Source organism: Rutilus rutilus, assembly GCF_951802725.1.
Source record: "Rutilus rutilus genome assembly, chromosome: 24".
NCBI classification, from domain to species: Eukaryota; Metazoa; Chordata; class Actinopteri; order Cypriniformes; family Leuciscidae; genus Rutilus; species Rutilus rutilus.
In genome coordinates, this window is record NC_140228.1 from 52,501 (window position 1) to 72,034 (window position 19,534).

A 19,534-nucleotide genomic window follows, 5' to 3' on the forward strand; every position below is an offset into this window, starting at 1 on the left:
ACACACACACTAACCCTACATATTTACAGTCTGAGGAGAAAAATGAGCGTTAATCATCGACAGATCGAGAAGTTTTGACTGATATCATGATTAAAAAACAAACAAACAAACAACACGCGATTACTAAACCAGATCAGATCCACATCATGTTTAATAATCTTATGTAGTCTATTTGCATTTCATATTTCCTACAATAATAATAATAAGTAAATATGTTAATCTTTACTGTATGTTTTTCTCGCTGTTATTCCTCCATCCGTCTGACGCTCGGCCGGAAATACGTCATCACGTCACGGCGGAGATGACGTATAACGTACACTTGAAACAGAAATGTCAAAAGAAATGTGCATGGCAATGAATAAACACTAATATTTAACGTTTGGTAGATTTATTTTTGTTCGGTTTGCGAACGATTCTTATCATTCTTGTGAGCGATTATTTCCGATAAACCATTTAAATAGGTTCGCGCAAAAATGGAATGCTGCGATATTTAGACGTGATGTTTGTTGTGTTTACCGAGCAAACTACAGCGCAGAAATGAATGACGCGAAGCTCAAAAGAGGCGGAGTTTCGTCTCTGATTGGTCAGTCTCTCCTGCCCTTCAGTCACGTGGGTTCTAGACGCCGCTGTATGGGTTTCAGGAAGCTTGACTCGCTCCGTCTTGTATAGTTTGTTTGGTGTGTGTGTGTGTGTGTGTGAGACTGTGATGGATGTTCGGGTGTGTGGGATGTTCAGCGCCGCGGTTCTGATCCGCTTAGTTCTGCTGTGCGTCGGTGTTTATCAGGATCAGAATCTGCAGCTCAAATACACTGATGTGGATTATCACGTGTTCACTGACGCGTCCAGATTCATCACACAGGTGACACACACACACACAGGCAGTATTTTAATTACATGTATTTGAAATACGTATTTAATTACTTTTGGGTATTTTGTCATTTGTAAAACAAAACAGTAAAAAAAAAGAAATAGAGAGAGATTGATAACGGCAGTCGGAAGAGAGAGAGAGAGAGAGAGAGAGAGAGATGTCACTGAGTCGCAGCCGCTGTTAGAAACACCCTCACAGCGTTAACTAGCTTTAGGTAATATAATACAAATCAATTGTTATAGGCGTAATGGTCTTTAATTATGACAGTATGCGGCAACATGTACGTTAAAAGCGCATCAACACTAAACGATGAAGTTCAGATATTCGTGTCTCTAACCCAGTTACTCTCGCACTTACAAAGACTGTACATTTAGTTTGTATTTTTGTATTTTCAAATTACTTGTATTTTATTTAAAGGAGAACTCCGGTCAATTTTAATTGAGCTAATTCTTTTGTACATTTGGAGTGCTGTCAGTACAGAGAACAACGACAAAAATCGGTGTTGCCTACACCGTGTTATCCTCGTTTTAAAATTTGCAAGTTTTAAACCTGCTTTTAGCCTCTTAACATCCTTGATGTGTCATTACAAGTGCACAGGTCATGTGAGTGATTCCTTCGGAGTGAACGCGGGTGAATCTGACTGCAGTAGATGTGAAAGAAATATATATAAAAATGATGTTTATTCAGCCAGCGCACATACCTGTATTTACATCCTGTTTTCGGTCAAAGTCCACAGTAGTCGATTGTCGAGTTCACGCGCGTGATCATAGGTACTAAACCTATGCGCGTGAACTCGACAATCGATTACTGTGGACTTCGACCGAAATAAACATCATTTTTTATATATTTCTTTCACATCTACTGCAGTCAGATTCACCCGCGTTCACTCAGAAGGAATCACTCACATGACCTGTGCACTTGTAATGACACATCAAGGATGTTAAGAGGCTAAAAGCAGGTTTAAAACTTGCCCCATTGAAGTCAACAGGGTGCAAATTTTAAAACGAGGATAACACGGTGTAGGCAACCCCGATTTGTGTCGTTGTTCTCTGTACTGACAGCACTCCAAATGTACAAAAAAATGAGCTCAATGTTAAAATTGACCGGAGTTCTCCTTTAAATACTTTTTTCACAGCAGTAGTTTGTATTTTATTTAAATACATTTGATGAGTAAGTATTTGTAATTAAATACTTTTTGATGTATTTGTGCCCATCTCTACACACACACACACATCACAGCTGATTTATAACACCACAGATCTATACTGTGCTATATAGATATAAATAATACTGCCATATGAGAAGTACTAATCATGCTTTCGTAAATCATGAGGTATAAATTGTCACAATTATGAAATAAAAACTATTTATTTCATAATTATGAGTATGACATTTAATGTCATAATGTAGACTTTTTATCTCATGACTTTAACTTGTATTGAAAAGTCAAAATTATGAGAGAAAAAGGTGAAGTGAATTTAACATGATGTTTAAGAGCCTAAAGATGACATTATTTATTTTTGAATATTTTATGTTTCTGAAGTGCTTTAACACATTAGTCGGGTGTTCTTCAGCTCTGGCTATATAAGAGATAACCCTTCAGTTCTCGGTTCACTCGACGCTGCGTAGCGATGGCGCTAACGGCGGTGCTGATCGCCAGAACCCGTCGAGTATCTTTCCTTGTATATGAACCTATGAAAGAGACATTTTTATACTTCAATACTTAATAAACATGCAGACGAAATGCTTTAATAAAACAAGTGTTTAGTCTAACAATGATGTAATGAACTCTGAACCTTGAACCAAGGCTTATGTTGTGGGAATGGGCTTCGGTTGAAAGAGGAAGGTCAGGGGTCAGTGACCGTGCCGTGTGTTTGCAGGGCGAGAGTCCGTACCGCAGATCCACGTTCCGCTACACGCCTGTGCTAGCGCTGATGCTGACGCCTAACGTCCTGCTAACGGCTCACTTCGGGAAGCTGCTGTTCTGCGCCTGCGACCTGCTGTCGGGCTGGCTGCTGCTGCGGCTGCTAGCTCTGCGCGGGACGTCCCGTGGCTCGGCCCTCGTGTGCTGCGGCCTGTGGCTCCTGAACCCGCTGCCGGCCGGCGTGTCGACGCGAGGGAACGCTGAGTCAGTGCTAGCGGCGCTGGTTCTGTCCACGCTGCTGTGCCTGGAGTCCCGGAGACTCACGGCCGCCGCGCTCCTGTTCGGCCTCTCCGTCCACATGAAGATCTACCCGCTCACGTACGCGCTGCCCATCGCGCTGTCTCTGGCCGAGGCCCCGTCCCGGGAGCGAGGGCTGGTCCCGAACCTTGTCCGGCTCTTCAACAGGGATCTGCTGCTGTTCGCTGCCGTCTCCGGATCCGTGTTCATGGCTCTGAACGGGACCTTCTACTGCATGTATGTTAGAAGCATCCCATGATGCACCAGTATGGACAGTTTCATTTTTCACTTGTGTCTCTACATCATTCCCAGACATCCATTCATTATTTCACAGTCACTGCTCTATTATTCTAGCATAAGGAATATAATAATATAACGCTCAGTTCTGTCCTGTGTTCCTCAGTTACGGCTGGGATTTCCTCCATGAGGCGTATCTGTACCATGTGACTCGCAGAGACATCCGACACAACTTCTCCCCGTACTTCTACATGCTGTACCTGACGGCGGAGGGGAGCGGGACGGGGAGCGGGAACTGGACCGGGAGTCTGGCGCTGGTGCTGTTCGTGCCGCAGCTGCTGCTGGTTCTGCTGTCCTCGCTGGCCTTCCACTCCGACCGGCCCTTCTGCTGCTTCCTCCACACCGCCGTCTTCGTCAGCTTCAACAAGGTGTGCACCTCACAGGTACGAGAACCACTAACCCTAACCCTGAGGTGCACAGGTACGAGAGCCACTAACCCTAACCCTGAGGTGCACAGGTATGAGAGCCACTAACCCTAACCCTGAGGTGCACAGGTACGAGAGCCACTAACCCTAACCCTGAGGTGCACAGGTACGAGAGCCACTAACCCTAACCCTGAGGTGCACAGGTACGAGAGCCACTAACCCTGAGGTGCACAGGTACGAGAGCCACTAACCCTAACCCTGAGGTGCACAGGTACGAGAGCCACTAACCCTAACCCTGAGGTGCACAGGTACGAGAGCCACTAACCCTGAGGTGCACAGGTACGAGAGCCACTAACCCTAACCCTGAGGTGCACAGGTACGAGAGCCACTATCCCTAACCCTGAGGTGCACAGGTACGAGAGCCACTAACCCTGAGGTGCACAGGTACGAGAGCCACTATCCCTAACCCTGAGGTGCACAGGTACGAGAGCCACTAACCCTGAGGTGCACAGGTACGAGAACCACTATCCCTAACCCTGAGGTGCACAGGTACGAGAGCCACTATCCCTAACCCTGAGGTGCACAGGTACGAGAGCCACTATCCCTAACCCTGAGGTGCACAGGTACGAGAGCCACTAACCCTGAGGTGCACAGGTACGAGAGCCACTAACCCTAACCCTGAGGTGCACAGGTACGAGAGCCACTAACCCTGAGGTGCACAGGTACGAGAGCCACTATCCCTAACCCTGAGGTGCACAGGTACGAGAGCCACTAACCCTGAGGTGCACAGGTACGAGAGCCACTATCCCTAACCCTGAGGTGCACAGGTACGAGAGTCTCCCATATTCATGAGGTCATGTCTCGGCTCAGGAGGCTCTCACTCAACCCTGTGTCTGAGGCTCGTGAGTGAGTGTGCGCAGTATTTCCTCTGGTACCTGTGTCTGAGGCTCGTGTGTGTGTGAGTGTGTGTGTGAGTGTGTGTGTGTGTGTAGTATTTCCTCTGGTACCTGTGTCTGAGGCTCGTGTGTGTGTGTGAGTGTGTGTGTGAGTGTGCGTAGTATTTCCTCTGGTACCTGTGTCTGAGGCTCGTGTGTGTGTGTGAGTGTGTGTGTGAGTGTGCGCAGTATTTCCTCTGGTACCTGTGTCTGAGGCTCGTGTGTGTGTGTGTGTGTGTGTGTGTGTAGTATTTCCTCTGGTACCTGTGTCTGAGGCTCGTGTGTGTGTGTGTGTGTGTGTGTGAGTGTGCGTAGTATTTCCTCTGGTACCTGTGTCTGAGGCTCGTGTGTGTGTGAGTGTGCGCAGTATTTCCTCTGGTACCTGTGTCTGAGGCTCGTGTGTGTGTGTGTGTGTGTGTGTGAGTGTGCGCAGTATTTCCTCTGGTACCTGTGTCTGAGGCTCGTGTGTGTGTGTGTGTGTGTGTGTGTGTGTGTGTGTGTGTAGTATTTCCTCTGGTACCTGTGTCTGAGGCTCGTGTGTGTGTGTGTGTGTGCAGTATTTCCTCTGGTACCTGTGTCTGCTGCCGCTGGTCGTGCCGCGCCTGACGCTGGGCTGGAGACGAGGCCTCGAGCTGCTGCTGCTGTGGATTGTGGGTCAGGTGAGGGAATATGAACATCTCCTCATTAATGTATTCCTGACGGCGCGAGTCTTCATCTGTGATGTTCCTCTCGTCCAGGCGCTCTGGTTATCGCCAGCGTATCACCTGGAGTTCGAGGGCCGGAACAGCTTTACTCTCGTCTGGATGGCCGGTCTGCTGTTTCTCCTGATAAACTCCTTCATACTGGGACAGATAATCTGCCACTACAGGCCTGTAGAAGCTCAGCAGAAGAAGACAGACTGACAGACGCGTGTGAGAACGCAGGAGAATGTTCTCACTGTATATCAGATGTGGAGGAGTGTTCCTCATGTGTCTGAAGATCACTGATCCAGGCCACTAGATGTCGCCAGAGATCTGATGATCTGACAGTCACAGAGACTATAGGTGCTGCATTTTTGAGTCAGTCGCTCTCTGGACAGAACTTTTACTGGACTTACATTTCATGTTAGTAAATGCTCTGTGATCATGAGAATGAATGAGCCGTTTCAGGGCAGATCTGTGTGAGAAGCTCCGCCCTGCTGATGATGTCACACCAATGGGAGTGAGTGTTGACTGGCAGGAGGCGGGATTTAAACTGGATTAGATCATCTTCAGATGCTGTCTCATATCAGATCTGGGTTTTAAGCTTTAAATATATTCTCTGGTGGACATTTATCCAAAATACTGGGCACAATTTTCTAATGAAAAAGGAGAATCTGAAATGTGAAACACAAATGGAAATATTTCTTTCTGCCGTTATTCATAATAAAATCCTACAACACAACATATGCACGGCCTTTTTGTCATACAAGATTTTTATTTTTATAAAAGTAATAAATATAACAGGAAGACCCATATTTGATTGTTGCTGCTTTGCAGTTACAAACTTGTGTAAAATATTATTGTATCTTCTGTTAATATTTATTGTCCATATTGAATGCCAGTGGCAAAACGTCGTGTTAAAACCCTTCCTGAAAAAGTGCAAAAGGCCTTTGATATTTATTAAACAATAAATACAAATTGTTGATACAAATGAACCTTCCACAAAAGCCTGTCATCAAACAGCGGAGCGTCACAATGACATCGGATTGCTGAACGAGCCCCAGTAGTGCAAGTGCATTATTGCTATTATCACTATTATCTTTACTTATTGACAAATACATTAAGGCCCGGTTTCACAGACAGGACTTAGATTAAGCCAGGATTAGGCCTTAGTTCAATTACGTAAATTTTATAAACGTGCTTACTGATGTGTGTCTTGAAACAAAAAAATGGCACTGACGTATTTTAAAATACGCTTTCCGTTAGACCGGCTCAAACACTAGTCTAGGACTAGATTAAGCCTGGGACTAGATTAAGCCTGGGACTAGATTAAACCTGGAACTAGATTAAGCCTGGGACTAGATTAAGTCTGGAACTAGATTAAGCCTGGGACTAGATTAAGCCTGGGACTAGATTAATCCTGGGACTAGATTAATCCTGGGACTAGATTAAGTCTGGAACTAGATTAAGTCTGGAACTAGATTAAGCCTGGGACTAGATTAATCCTGGGACTAGATTAAACCTGGAACTAGATTAAGCCTGGGACTAGATTAAGTCTGGAACTAGATTAAGCCTGGGACTAGATTAAGCCTGGAACTAGATTAAGCCTGGGACTAGATTAATCCTGGGACTAGATTAAGTCTGGAACTAGATTAATCCTGGGACTAGATTAAGTCTGGAACTAGATTAAGTCTGGAACTAGATTAAGCCTGGGATTAGATTAATCCTGGGACTAGATTAAGTCTGGAACTAGATTAAACCTGGGACTAGATTAAGCCTGGGACTAGATTAAGCCTGGGACTAGATTAAGCCTGGGACTAGATTAATCCTGGGACTAGATTAATCCTGGAACTAGATTAAGTCTGGAACTAGATTAAACCTGGGACTAGATTAATCCTGGGACTAGATTAATCCTGGTCTGTGAAACCGCAGGTGAAACAGTAGTTTTATACAAAGTCGTAGATACAAACTCAGAACTTTAGTGCCGTTCTCCATTAAACACGTCATTAAACGTTTGGCATTATTATCAATGCTGAAGGGAATTTAACATTAAAATGTTTAAAAGCCTAAATATTTGACATTATCATTGAATATTTTTTGTTACTGATGTGCTTCAACATATTAGTCGGGTGTTTTTCACCTCTTGGCTATTTAATGAGATAGAAGAATATTTCTGTCCAAATATAAGTCATATAAGCCGAGATCCAAAAACAAACTTCAGATGAAATCCTTCAGTTTTTATACTTCAATACTTAATAAACATGCAAACAAAATGCTTTAATAAAACAAGTGTTTGGATAACAATGATTGTAATGATGTAATAAACTCAATAACCCTTGAAATGAATCTTTGTCCTCAATATAAATGTGCATCTTGACATTTCAGATGAAAGCATGAGAGACTGTCGCTCTCATATGTTTATTATTTTAACTGTTGTTTTATTTCTCATTTTTATGTTAGAAATTTTATCCTTGTCCATGTTTGATGAACAGAAATATTAGCCTGACTATATAAAAACTGCATAGAAGAAAACATAATGAAAGCTCAGTGAACAAACTGTAAACCGCTGAGCACCGAAACCACATCCTGAAACTGACAGAGACGGTTTTCTTATTCAGGGTTTTTGTCTTTTTGTCCAGTAGAAATATCGAAACATTCTTGAATCAAGATACAACCAAAATGACTAGATTAGATATTGTTTTGTTTTCTGACATACTGATCAAAATGAAGCGAGTTTGTGCGTAATTATTTTAATTCAAAAAGAAAACGAGCTTTATAAACCGGATAGTTCCGGTCCTTGATTCTGATTGGTTGAGCCGCATTGGAAGCCGTTGTAAATGACTCAGCAAACACACACACACACCTGTGAGCGCATCATATTAGTGTCACTGCGCAACTGCCGTTTGTGATGCTTTGTTGGTGCATGTGTTGCTTGGTGGAGTAATAAATGTGTTATAACGTTATATTTTTGGTTGCTGGTGTTTATTTTATGAATAAAATAAAAATTTAAAATGAAATTTTTTATGGAGTAACCGTTTTATAAAAGCAATCAGCCCCTTGAAGCCGTGATTTACAGTGGATTTAGAACAACGCCTCTTAGCTGTTCCACTGTAAATCACGGCTTCGTGGGGCTTCTTGCTTTATTCTGAGACCATTGGCAGATATTTGTTCTTGTTTTAAGCACAAACTCACTTAATCTTGATACAAGATTGGGTTGGGTTAGGGTTAGGGTTAGGTTAGCTAATGAAGCGCCCCTGCATGAAGGGGTACGGGTTGGGTTAGGGTTAGATTAGCTAATGAAGCGCCCCTGCATGAAGGCGTACGGGTTGGGTTAGGGTTAGATTAGCTAATGAAGCGCCCCTGCATGAAGGCGTACGGGTTGGGTTAGGGTTAGGTTAGCTAATGAAGCGCCCCTGCATGAAGGGGTACGGGTTGGGTTAGGGTTAGATTAGCTAATGAAGCGCCCCTGCATGAAGGCGTACGGGTTGGGTTAGGGTTAGGTTAGCTAATGAAGCCCTCCTGCATGAAGGTGTACGGGTTGGGTTAGGGTTGGGTTAGAATTAGCTAATGAAGCGCCTCTGCATGAAGGGGTACGGGTTGGGTTGGGGTTAGGGTTAGATTAGCTAATGAAGCGCTCCTGCATGAAGGTGTACGGGTTGGGTTAGGGTTGGGTTAGGATTAGCTAATGAAGCGCTACTGCATGAAGGTGTACGGGTTGGGTTAGGGTTGGGTTAGGATTAGCTAATGAAGCGCTACTGCATGAAGGCGTACGGGTTGGTCTTATTTGCGCTGCTCATCACACAGTTGCTCATCGTGTTCCAGTGTGGAGGATCCGTCGGCTCCTGCTTGATGGCCTGAAGGAGCCCGGGCCCTTTGAACTCGTAGGCCGCCTTATAGTCGTGCTGCACGAACCCTCTGTAGTCGTCAGCGCAGGCGTCGGGCCCGTGTGTGTTCAGCGGCCCGTGTGTGTTCAGCGAGTCTCTGTTCAGCATACACTTCAGAGGCCGAGCCGGTCCGCCGTAAGCGCTGGGATACGGGCCCCCGTACGGCGTTCCCTTCATCCGCTGACAGGAGAACACCTCGCCGTACACCGACTCTGCTTTCATCGGCACGATCTCGAAGCCGCATGCGTATCGCCCGAACACATCACAGCCGTTCTCCGAGTCTGAGTCCTGCTCCACCTTTATGGGCGGCTCCGGCACCAGGTGTGTGTCGAAGCCCTCGCCGGGACCGGCGTAGCAGAAGCTTTCACTCTTGATGGCGTCTGGGTCGTAGTCGTTGTGTGAGACGCTCCCGTACGTCTTCGGCACGAACGCCTCGGCCCTGGTGCTGTAGTATCCGGGGCCCGGGCGATACGGTTTCCCGTAGTGTGTGTGTTTCCTCGCGACGAGCTCGAGCCCGTGACCCGAGCGGGCCGAGGAGCTTCTCACGGGCCACACGCCACAGTCCAGGTTCTGGAGCTTTGGGACACTCGACACAGACTTGCAGAAGTTCAGAGGCTCGTCCGGCACGTACTGACCGTCAGTCCGGCACTTCATGTTGTCTTTGGAGGGGATCATGTGTGACCGTCTGAGAGGATCGTCTCTGTCACTGCCGGAGACAAACACACACACACACACACATAGAGGGATGAATCAGCACTAACCACAACCATAAACCTCTTGAGTTATCAGGCTGAAAATGTCCAACTATCTGCGAGCGATCTGAGGATTCAGTGCAACTGGGGGATTTAGCAGGACAAATTAAGATGCAATTCCATCTAAATGGCTGAAAAGAAACAAACTTAAAGCTCTAAAATCTTGAACCCTAAAGAGTCGATGTGGATGGACCGGAAAAGAGAAGATCCTGCTAATCTGTCAGTGGCGAATCACATCTGTAAAGGAAAATGCGTCAAGTTCCCTCAATCACATTCATGGGAGAAATTGTTCCGTCAATCATTCCTACATTTGTGCAATATAACATTTGGTCCCAAAATAAAGTAATTATAACAACTATTATGTTCTCCAAATTGTAGGCAGTCTCATTAAGGGAAAGTGTCTAGGTCAAGTCAAGTCTTTATTTCTATAGCGCTTCACAGTGATAAACGGGAAAATAACAGTGTTGCAAAATTCATAAATTATGAGACATTAAATTGAATCTGTAAAGCAGCTCTACAGAAGACAACAGATTCATTATTGAGTTCAGTTCAGCAGGATCAGGGTTTGCACTGTAACTAAACTTCAACAGGTGATTAAAAAGCGTGTACATTTCTGCAGCACTAACAGTAACAGTGACAGTGACCGTTTCTCCAACCCAGAGCGAAAGGAAAGAGTCTTACGTGTGATCTAGCGAGGAGAGAACAGGGTTCTTGTGTTTGCCCTTCATCAGGCTGGTCTTCATCTTCGCCTCGACGCTGGAGGGCACGAGGGGCACGAGGGGCACGGCCACACAGAACAGCCCCAGCTGAGGAGGGAGACTCGCCCCCGACACCGTCCTCCTCCTCTGGCCCTGGAGGAACTTCAGTCGACCCTGGAACTGCATCGTCTGCAAGCACACACACTTCAGGTCTGAGCACAGGTTATGAGCGGTGTTACACACACACATACATACACACACACTCACTCTCTCACACACACACACACACACACACACACACTCTCTCTCACACACAGTGGATGGGGAGGATCAGGAGGCCATGACTGGTCAGGGCCGATGGAGGGAATGTGGCCAGTTACACCGTGACTCTTTACGAGAAGTGCCATGGGGATTTAATGACCACAGAGATTCTCTGTGTCTTCCCAAGGACAGTGTTTCAGTGTAGTGTCCCCATCACTACACTGGGGTGTTAGGACCCACACAGACCACAGCACCCCCTACTGGCCTCACTAACACCTCCTCCAGTAGCGACCTGGTTTTCCCAGGAGTTTCCCATCAAGGTACTGACCAGACTCAACCGTGCTAAGCTTCAGTGGGAACCCAGTGCTGGGCTACAGAGTGACATGGGTGTGGTAACGTCTTCTGAGATGAACGTCACAAGCATCTGTCTAACTACAACCTTCTTATGAATCAACCCTGTTTATGTGCAGCAAACACTCCTAAAGGACACAAAGCCAAATCACACGTGGAAACTCGAGACCTGCAGCCAAAACATCAACATGGTTTGGATTTTTTTCTCTCAGTGGAATAATTTAAGGAAAAATCTCATGGAAAACAATCTAGAAGAAGTCCTTGTTCAGTCGAGGGTTATGATCACATGTGAGCAGGGTTGGGGAGTAACGGAATACATGTAACGGCGTTATGTAATCAGGATACAAAAATCCAGTAACTGTAATCCGTTACAGTTACGTCAAAAAACGTAGTAATCAGATTATAGTTACATTTTGAAAAAAGGAGGGATACTTTCAGGATTACAATGGTTTCATTTAAAACTAAATAAATCAGTATTTTGGCATAATAACACTTTATTAAGCGTTGCTTGATTAATGTCTAACGCGACATGAGTCACGTGTGCCACCCGCTGGTGCATGCGCAAAATAACGGCTCTCTACAACAATCTCCTCAGACACGTATTGAATCACAGAAACGATGCTGCCCGTGGGTAAAAATGCTTTCATTTCTTGGAAATTCCGCTGCTATTTTGTTTTTAAAGAAGAAAATGCCAACAACATGGTTGTACAGTGCAAACTGTGCCTTCCAGCAACGAAAACACTTTCTTTATCGAAGGACTCGACATCCAACCTAAAGAAGCATTTGCAGGTAAGACTAGCATAGAAATCATGTTAGCTAGTATGTAAAGTTAGTGTTTATTACTGCTTTAAAATTCAGTGTATGATCACAGTTGTACGTTTTCTAGCGATGCTGGAATCTGTGGAAATTAGGAGAGTAGCTTTTTTAGTACCTAAAATGCCCTTTCACAATCTCTTTTCACTTAAAGCAATGTTCGCTGCTAGGTAACGTAGGGGAACTCCCACTGCCAACGGCCCAAGTTCAGTCAGGCAAATTAAGAAAGATCACGGCTTTAGTCAGCATGTAGGCCTATTTTATAGATATTTTATAGAAACAAACTACTATGTAGATTGTGTAGAATTTTTAAATGTTATGTTTTTATTATTTCCTTGTAGCCTACATGTTAGTTAAAATAAAACAAAATAATCTGTAATATGTACTGTAGCCACTAGATGTCTGTATAGCCCCTTAAATAAATATAGATTCAGGGCTGTGTGTTCCCAAGTTGTGGAAATGAGATGATTGCTTAGTTTTAATGGGTTTTAAAACTAAACAACATGCTAAACATTAAAATTAAAGCAGAACACACATGAACATAAATGTTTGATCTGAGCTTGTTCAGTTTGGTTATGATCTGATGTCACTTTTATATTTTTATGCTGTAAGGATAACTACAACAACAATATTAATATTGCAATAGAGAATTTATCTGATTTTTTAAAACATTTTTATTGTTGAGAGCCATTCAAAATATTAAAACATTTAAAAAATAAAAATATTTATTAATTACTAAAATTTACTAAAAATATTTACTAAAATTGAAAAATGTAATTTATTTACATTTACCCCCCTCCCTTTTCTTTCTTTCTTTCTTTCTTTCTTTCTTTCTTTCTTTCTTTCTTTCCTTAAGCACAATTTTTGATTTTTTGTTGTTCATTTTTGACATTTTGTTTTTCAGAGGAAGCATCCACATCATTTGGCCAAAGAAGCTAGCTGGCCTGAGATGACTACACACCCTAGCACATCTGATCCTGGGCAAGGGTCCTTGAATCCTCCATGCAAACAGGCAAAGCTGGAATTTGGACACAGGACAGCTCAGAGTACAATTAACAAACTAATACTTGACTTTGTAATTGATGATGTTCAGCCATTTTCATTGGTTGAGCAGCCTTCGTTTAAACAACTTGTGGAGGGACTCTGTGGAGGAAAAACTGTGATGTGCAGAAAGACGCTTGTCCAGAACATTGAGAAGGAGTTTGCAGTAATGAAAAATAGCTTGACAGAAACACTTGTGAATGTATCTAATGTCTGCACAACAGCAGACTTGTGGACTGCACATAACAGGAGTTTCTTAGGCATGACATGCCACTGGATTGAAGAAAACACTCTGGAGAGAAGGTCTGCTGCATTGGCCTGTGCACGAATTAAAGGGCGACACACTTTTGATGTCCTTGCCGCAAAAATGAGTGAAATACATGCAGAGTACAAACTACAACACAAAGTGAGGGCTACTGTCACCGATAATGGCAGTAACTTTGTAAAAGCTTTTCGAGAATTTCAAACACCTGAGGACGTAGCTGCAGATGACCTGGATGATGGAATACGATTTCTAGATATGGATGCAGTTCTTGAAATGCAGGGAGATGAAGAGCATTTTTTTCTTCCTCCTCATCAAAGGTGTGCTGCACATACCTTAAATCTGATTGCCACTAATGAGGTGGATAAAGCAGCATCAAATGGCCCTTTTCGGAAAGTTTACAGAAGTGCAATGGGAAAATGTGCTTCTATATGGAACAAGGCACACCGGTCAACAGTAAGTGCAGAAGCTGTGCAAGAAATTGCAAACATGAGAGTTACTGTTCCATGCGTTACTAGATGGAATTCAGAGTATGATGCCATTTCCAAACTGACTGGTCTCAGAGAGGATCAGCTGACTGACATCTGTGGAAAGCTTGGAGTTACCAAACTGCACCCACATGAGGTGACTTTTCTGAAAGAGTATGTGGATGTGTTACAACCACTTTCCCATTCCATTGATCTACTACAGGGCGAGAAAAGATGTTACCTTGGATTTCTCATTCCAACAATCCTAAGCCTCAAATCAAAACTTTCTGACAAACTGCCACATGTGTCTTACACGGCTAATATCATCACTGCAGTCCTCGAAGCACTTGACAATCGCTTTGACGCCATGCTTAGTAGCCATGAAGCAAAAATGGCAACAACCACAATGCCGAAATTTCGCTTGTGTTGGCTTTCTCCAGAGAAGAGAGAAGATATGAAAAAAACACTGGTTGAGGAGGCAACATCTTTGGAATCCACTGCTCCTTCTGCAGCTGAGATGAGCATTAGCCCTGAGACTGATGAATCAGACGAGGAGTTTTTTGCGTTCGAAAAGACAAAAAGTGTGGGTAAAGGCAGAGAGGAAGAGATTCGGAGGTTCCTTGATGATCCTGAAAAAAACATGAAATCTCTAAATTCTTATCCCTTGGTCAAGCAGCTCTTCATGAAGTTCAATACCACATTGCCTTCTAGTGCTCCCGTTGAACGTTTATTTAGTTATGGGGGAAATGTCCTTACACCATCTCGAAGCAGAATGTCCGATGACCACATGGAGCAAGTCCTCCTCCTTCGTTACAACAGAAGATTTTGCCCAAACTGAATGAACAGTTTGAATGCACATTCTGTCTTCCATTACGTATGCCAAATGCTGCCAAAAGACTAACTGCAATATGTAACAGGATTAAACTTGCAGTAATTTTGAATCCTATACTTGTTTGATGTTGTGTAAAAAATTCTAGTTTTATATTTGCAAAGACAATTTTAAACATAAATGTAACTTACTGTTGTTTTCTTAGATTATATCTTGTGTATTATATTTGCTTGAGAAAAAAAATGAATTTGTATTCTCTATTTTCCTGTTGAAGAAACATTTCCATTGTATAAAAATTGTTTCTTATTATATTTGCTTGAAGAAAATTAATGTGTATTCTCTATTTTCTTGTTGAAGAAACATTTCCATTGTCTAAAAATTCTGTTCTTATTATATTTGCTTGAAGAAAATGAATTTGTATTCTCTAGTATTTTCCTGTTGAAGAAACATTTCCATTGTCTAAAAATTGTTTCTTATTATATTTGCTTGAAGAAAATGAATTTGTATTCTCTAGTATTTTCTTGTTGAAGAAACATTTCCATTGTCTAAAAATTGTTTCTTATTATATTTGCTTGAAGAAAATGAATTTGTATTCTCTAGTATTTTCTTGTTGAAGAAACATTTCCATTGTCTAAAAATTCTGTTCTTATTATATTTGCTTGAAGAAAATGAATTTGTATTCTCTAGTATTTTCCTGTTGAAGAAACATTTCCATTGTCTAAAAATTGTTTCTTATTATATTTGCTTGAAGAAAATGAATTTGTATTCTCTAGTATTTTCCTGTTGAAGAAACATTTCCATTGTCTAAAAATTGTTTCTTATTATATTTGCTTGAAGAAAATGAATTTGTATTCTCTAGTATTTTCTTGTTGAAGAAACATTTCCATTGTCTAAAAATTGTTTCTTATTATATTTGCTTGAAGAAAATGAATTTGTATTCTCTAGTATTTTCTTGTTGAAGAAACATTTCCATTGTCTAAAAATTCTGTTCTTATTATATTTGCTTGAAGAAAATGAATTTGTATTCTCTAGTATTTTCCTGTTGAAGAAACATTTCCATTGTCTAAAAATTGTTTCTTAATATATTTGCTTGAAGAAAAAAAGAATTTGTATTCTCTATTTTCCTGTTGAAGAAACATTTCCTTGAACATGTCAAGTTAAAAATAAAACAAAATAATCTGTAATACAATACTGTAGCCACTAGATGTCTGTATAGTCCTTTACATAAATATTGATTCAGGGCTGTGAAATTCTTAATAAATAAAAGTTGTTGTTTTTTAAAATAATATCTGACCTTGAAGTAATCCAAAAGTAATCAGTTACATTACTTTCATATTGTGGTACTTGGATTACGTTACTGAGTACTTTTTTTATGAAGTAATTTGTAACTGTAACGGAATACATTTTTAAAGTAACCCTCCCAAGCCTGCATGTGAGTCACACAAAGTAATTTATCTGTGGCCTCTAAACTGAAGGAATCTCTCACCAGAAATCCAGACGTGCTGTCCAGTAAGCAGCGAACTCGCAGGATAAAACATCGGTTCAGGAAGCAGGAGAACTCTGGAGCAACGCCACCCGCCTCCTCGGACTCAAACAACGAGCTGACCACAAAATCTTCACCTACAAGACAAACATGAGCGGCCGAACATCAGCACTGCAGACTTGAGTCTGGCTCCCGTCATTTACACGCGTGTGGCGCATGTGAGGCGTGTGAAGCGTGTGAGGCGTGTGCTGCGTGTGAGGCATGTTTAGCGTGTAATGCGTGTGAAGTGTGTGCTGCGTGTGCTGCATGTTTAGCGCGTGAGGCTTATTTAGCGTGTAATGCGTGTGAAGCGTGTAATGTGTGTTTAGCGTGTGAGACGTGTGAAGCGTGTGAGACGTGTGAAGCGCGTGGGCGTGTTTAGCGTGTGATGCATGTGAAGCGTGTGATGCATGTGAAGTGTATGATGCGTGTGATGCATGTGAAGCGTGTGATGCGTGATGCATGTGAAGCGTGTGATGCGTGTGAAGCGTGTGATGCATGTGAAGTGTGTGCTGCATGTTTAGCGTGTGAGGCGTATTTAGCATGTAATGCGTGTGAAGCATGTAATGCGTGTTTAGCGTGTGAGACGTGTGAAGCGTGTGATGCATGTGAAGCGTGTGATGCATGTTTAGCGTGTGAAGCGTGATGCGTGAAGCGTGTGATGCATGTGAAGCGTGTGATGCATGTTTAGCGTGTGAAGCGTGATGCGTGAAGCGTGTGATGCATGTGAAGCGTGTGATGCATGTTTAGCGTGTGAAGCGTGATGCGTGAAGCGTGTGATGCGTGTGATGCGTGTGAAGCGTGTGATGCGTGTGAAGCGTGTGAAGCATGTGATGTGTGTTTAGCGTGTGATGCGTGTGAAGCGTGTGATGCGTGTGATGCATGTGAAGCGTGTTTAGTGTGTGGAGCGTGTTTACGTGTGTGAAGCGTGTGTAGCGTGTTTAGCGTGTTCTCACACCCGTGCCGCTGGGGAACTGCTGATCCGGGCTTTGGGTCGAAGGGTTCATGGCCCAGTGCAGCTGCCGTCTGAACTCCTGCCGGTCGTCCACGTGAATGTAATCAAACACGTTCTGATGCATCACATCCGTCTGAGGAGAGAAAGAGACGCCGTCAACGAGGGCTCGACCATATTCTGCCTTATTTTATATATATATAGTCAATTGGTCTCAAAAGTGACATTTTTTTAAAGCCTAATCATACATTTGAATGTTAGACTTTTAGAAATATTGAAATATCAATACTATATTTTTATAAACATACATATATATATATATATACACACACTCACCTAAAGGATTATTAGGAACACCTGTTCAATTTCTCATTAATGCAATTATCTAATCAACCAATCACATGGCAGTTGCTTCAATGCATTTAGGGGTGTGGTCCTGGTCAAGACAATCTCCTGAACTCCAAACTGAATGTCAGAATGGGAAAGAAAGGTGATTTAAGCAATTTTGAGCGTGGCATGGTTGTTGGTGCCAGACGGGCCGGTCTGAGTATTTCACAATCTGCTCAGTTACTGGGATTTTCACGCACAACCATTTCTAGGGTTTACAAAGAATGGTGTGAAAAGGGAAAAGCATCCAGTATGCGGCAGTCCTGTGGGCGAAAATGCCTTGTTGATGCTAGAGGTCAGAGGAGAATGGGCCGACTGATTCAAGCTGATAGAAGAGCAACTTTGACTGAAATAACCACTCGTTACAACCGAGGTATGCAGCAAAGCATTTGTGAAGCCACAACACGCACAACCTTGAGGCGGATGGCCTACAACAGCAGAAGACCCCACCGGGTACCACTCATCTCCACTACAAATAGGAAAAAGAGGCTACAATTTGCACAAGCTCACCAAAATTGGACAGTTTGAAGACTGGAAAAATGTTGCCTGGTCTGATGAGTCTCGATTTCTGTTGAGACATTCAGATGGTAGAGTCAGAATTTGGCGTAAACAGAATGAGAACATGGATCCATCATGCCTTGTTACCACTGTGCAGGCTGGTGGTGGTGGTGTAATGGTGTGGGGGATGTTTTCTTGGCACACTTTAGGCCCCTTAGTGCCAATTGGGCATCGTTTAAATGCCACGGCCTACCTGAGCATTGTTTCTGACCATGTCCATCCCTTTATGACCACCATGTACCCATCCTCTGACGGCTACTTCCAGCAGGATAATGCACCATGTCACAAAGCTCGAATCATTTCAAATTGGTTTCTTGAACATGACAATGAGTTCACTGTACTAAAATGGCCCCCACAGTCACCAGATCTCAACCCAATAGAGCATCTTTGGGATGTGGTGGAACGGGAGCTTCGTGCCCTGGATGTGCATCCCACAAATCTCCATCAACTGCAAGATGCTATCCTATCAATATGGGCCAACATTTCTAAAGAATGCTTTCAGCACCTTGTTGAATCAATGCCACGTAGAATTAAGGCAGTTCTGAAGGTGAAAGGGGGTCAAACACAGTATTAGTATGGTGTTCCTAATAATCCTTTAGGTGAGTGTATATTAGGGGTGTAACGATACACGTATTCGTATTGAACCGTTCGGTACGAGGCTTTCGGTTCGGTACGCAATACGCATTACAAACCGAACCATTGGACCATTTTTCCTGCCGACCAAAATTTAGATAGCAGTCGCGCTGGCGCAAACACAACAACGCTGCCCAACATCAAATGGCAAACTCAATCATGCGCTAATCATTTGTGCTTCTGCTTCACTGACCGTTTATCAGTTTGGACCAATGTCAGTGCAGCGCGAGCCGATCTTGATCAAGCGACACTGTTACTACAGTAAAGAAGCATTTGAATTCGCCACAGAAATAATAGCATCGCTGCGAGATCTAGTGAGAAGCATTCAAATTTCTCTGTTATTACCCGTAGATCTCAATTAGATCAAACAGCGCTGCCGTGGAAACCAGGAGATACATTGTGCCATGATTAAGTCCACAAATCAGAAACATTCACGACGGATTTAATGTAGTAGGCTAAACACTAACTGTCACCATGGAAGTTTGGCAGGAAATTCAGGAATAGTCAAGTCAAGTCAAGTCATTTTCATTTATATAGCGCTTTTAACAATGAAGATTGTCTCAAAGCAGCTTTACAGAGATAAATGTATAATTTAACGTAAGATTGTTTTGGCTTTATAGCGGTTCTTTAATAAAGTTATTTTCCAGCTAAAGTTAGTTTTGATTGATTCGCTTCCGTCGCAACGATCATTTGTCATTCTCTCTACACAGACTTTTTATAAGGAGCGGTTTTTGTTTTATATGCTGCTAATAAGACACCCCAGAAGATGGGTCAAGTATAGCTCCATCATTGTTCAAAGTAAAAAAAGATCATACTTT

The 19,534-nt window shown here is 43.0% G+C and overlaps 3 protein-coding genes across 5 annotated transcripts in view; 1 reads left to right on the top strand and 2 right to left on the bottom strand.

The window, feature by feature from the left end:
- Positions 1-362, bottom strand: part of snx16 (sorting nexin 16) — an 8,048-nt gene extending 7,686 nt beyond the window's left edge. Inside the window, exon 1 of the mRNA XM_084398122.1 lies at positions 227-362. The gene's annotated coding sequence lies outside the window, so the exon portion shown is untranslated. The remainder of the gene's footprint in view (positions 1-226) is intronic.
- Positions 363-699: 337 nt separating this feature from the next.
- pigm (phosphatidylinositol glycan anchor biosynthesis, class M) lies at positions 700-7,581 on the top strand. Of its 3 annotated transcripts, none has more exons than XR_014626091.1 (5): positions 700-859; positions 2,749-3,266; positions 3,433-3,694; positions 4,612-5,285; positions 5,364-5,411. XR_014626091.1 is itself a non-coding variant. In XM_084398123.1 (5 exons), the coding sequence occupies exons 1-5, from the start codon at positions 707-709 to the stop codon at positions 5,526-5,528; spliced, it is 1,215 nt and encodes a 404-aa protein (XP_084254249.1). In that variant the 5' UTR covers positions 700-706; the 3' UTR covers positions 5,529-7,581. The 3 variants fall into 3 exon arrangements, 2 of the variants coding, with proteins under 2 accessions (XP_084254249.1, XP_084254250.1); XM_084398123.1 differs by having other exon boundaries at positions 3,433-3,709; positions 5,184-5,285; positions 5,364-7,581; XM_084398124.1 differs by having other exon boundaries at positions 5,184-5,285; positions 5,364-7,581.
- Positions 7,582-7,705: 124 nt separating this feature from the next.
- The window catches only part of ahrra (aryl-hydrocarbon receptor repressor a), a 45,573-nt gene continuing 33,744 nt past the window's right edge, over positions 7,706-19,534 (bottom strand). Inside the window, exons 6-9 of the mRNA XM_084398118.1 lie at positions 17,145-17,274; positions 16,151-16,284; positions 10,624-10,829; positions 7,706-9,896 (exon numbers count right to left, since the gene is read on the bottom strand). Of these exons, the coding sequence (XP_084254244.1) occupies positions 9,059-9,896; positions 10,624-10,829; positions 16,151-16,284; positions 17,145-17,274 (1,308 nt within the window). The 3' untranslated portion in view covers positions 7,706-9,058. The remainder of the gene's footprint in view (positions 9,897-10,623; positions 10,830-16,150; positions 16,285-17,144; positions 17,275-19,534) is intronic.

What these genes read in the sequence shown, in the direction of transcription:
- pigm (XM_084398123.1), top strand. Translation starts at nt 707, where the DNA reads ATGGATGTTCGGGTGTGTGGGATGTTCAGCGCCGCGGTTCTGATCCGC. An exon ending in AACGGGACCTTCTACTGCAT is followed by an intron (nt 3,267 to 3,432) that starts GTATGTTAGAAG and finishes TGTGTTCCTCAG; the next exon opens with TTACGGCTGGGATTTCCTCC. An exon ending in ACAAGGTGTGCACCTCACAG is followed by an intron (nt 3,710 to 5,183) that starts GTACGAGAACCA and finishes GTGTGTGTGCAG; the next exon opens with TATTTCCTCTGGTACCTGTG.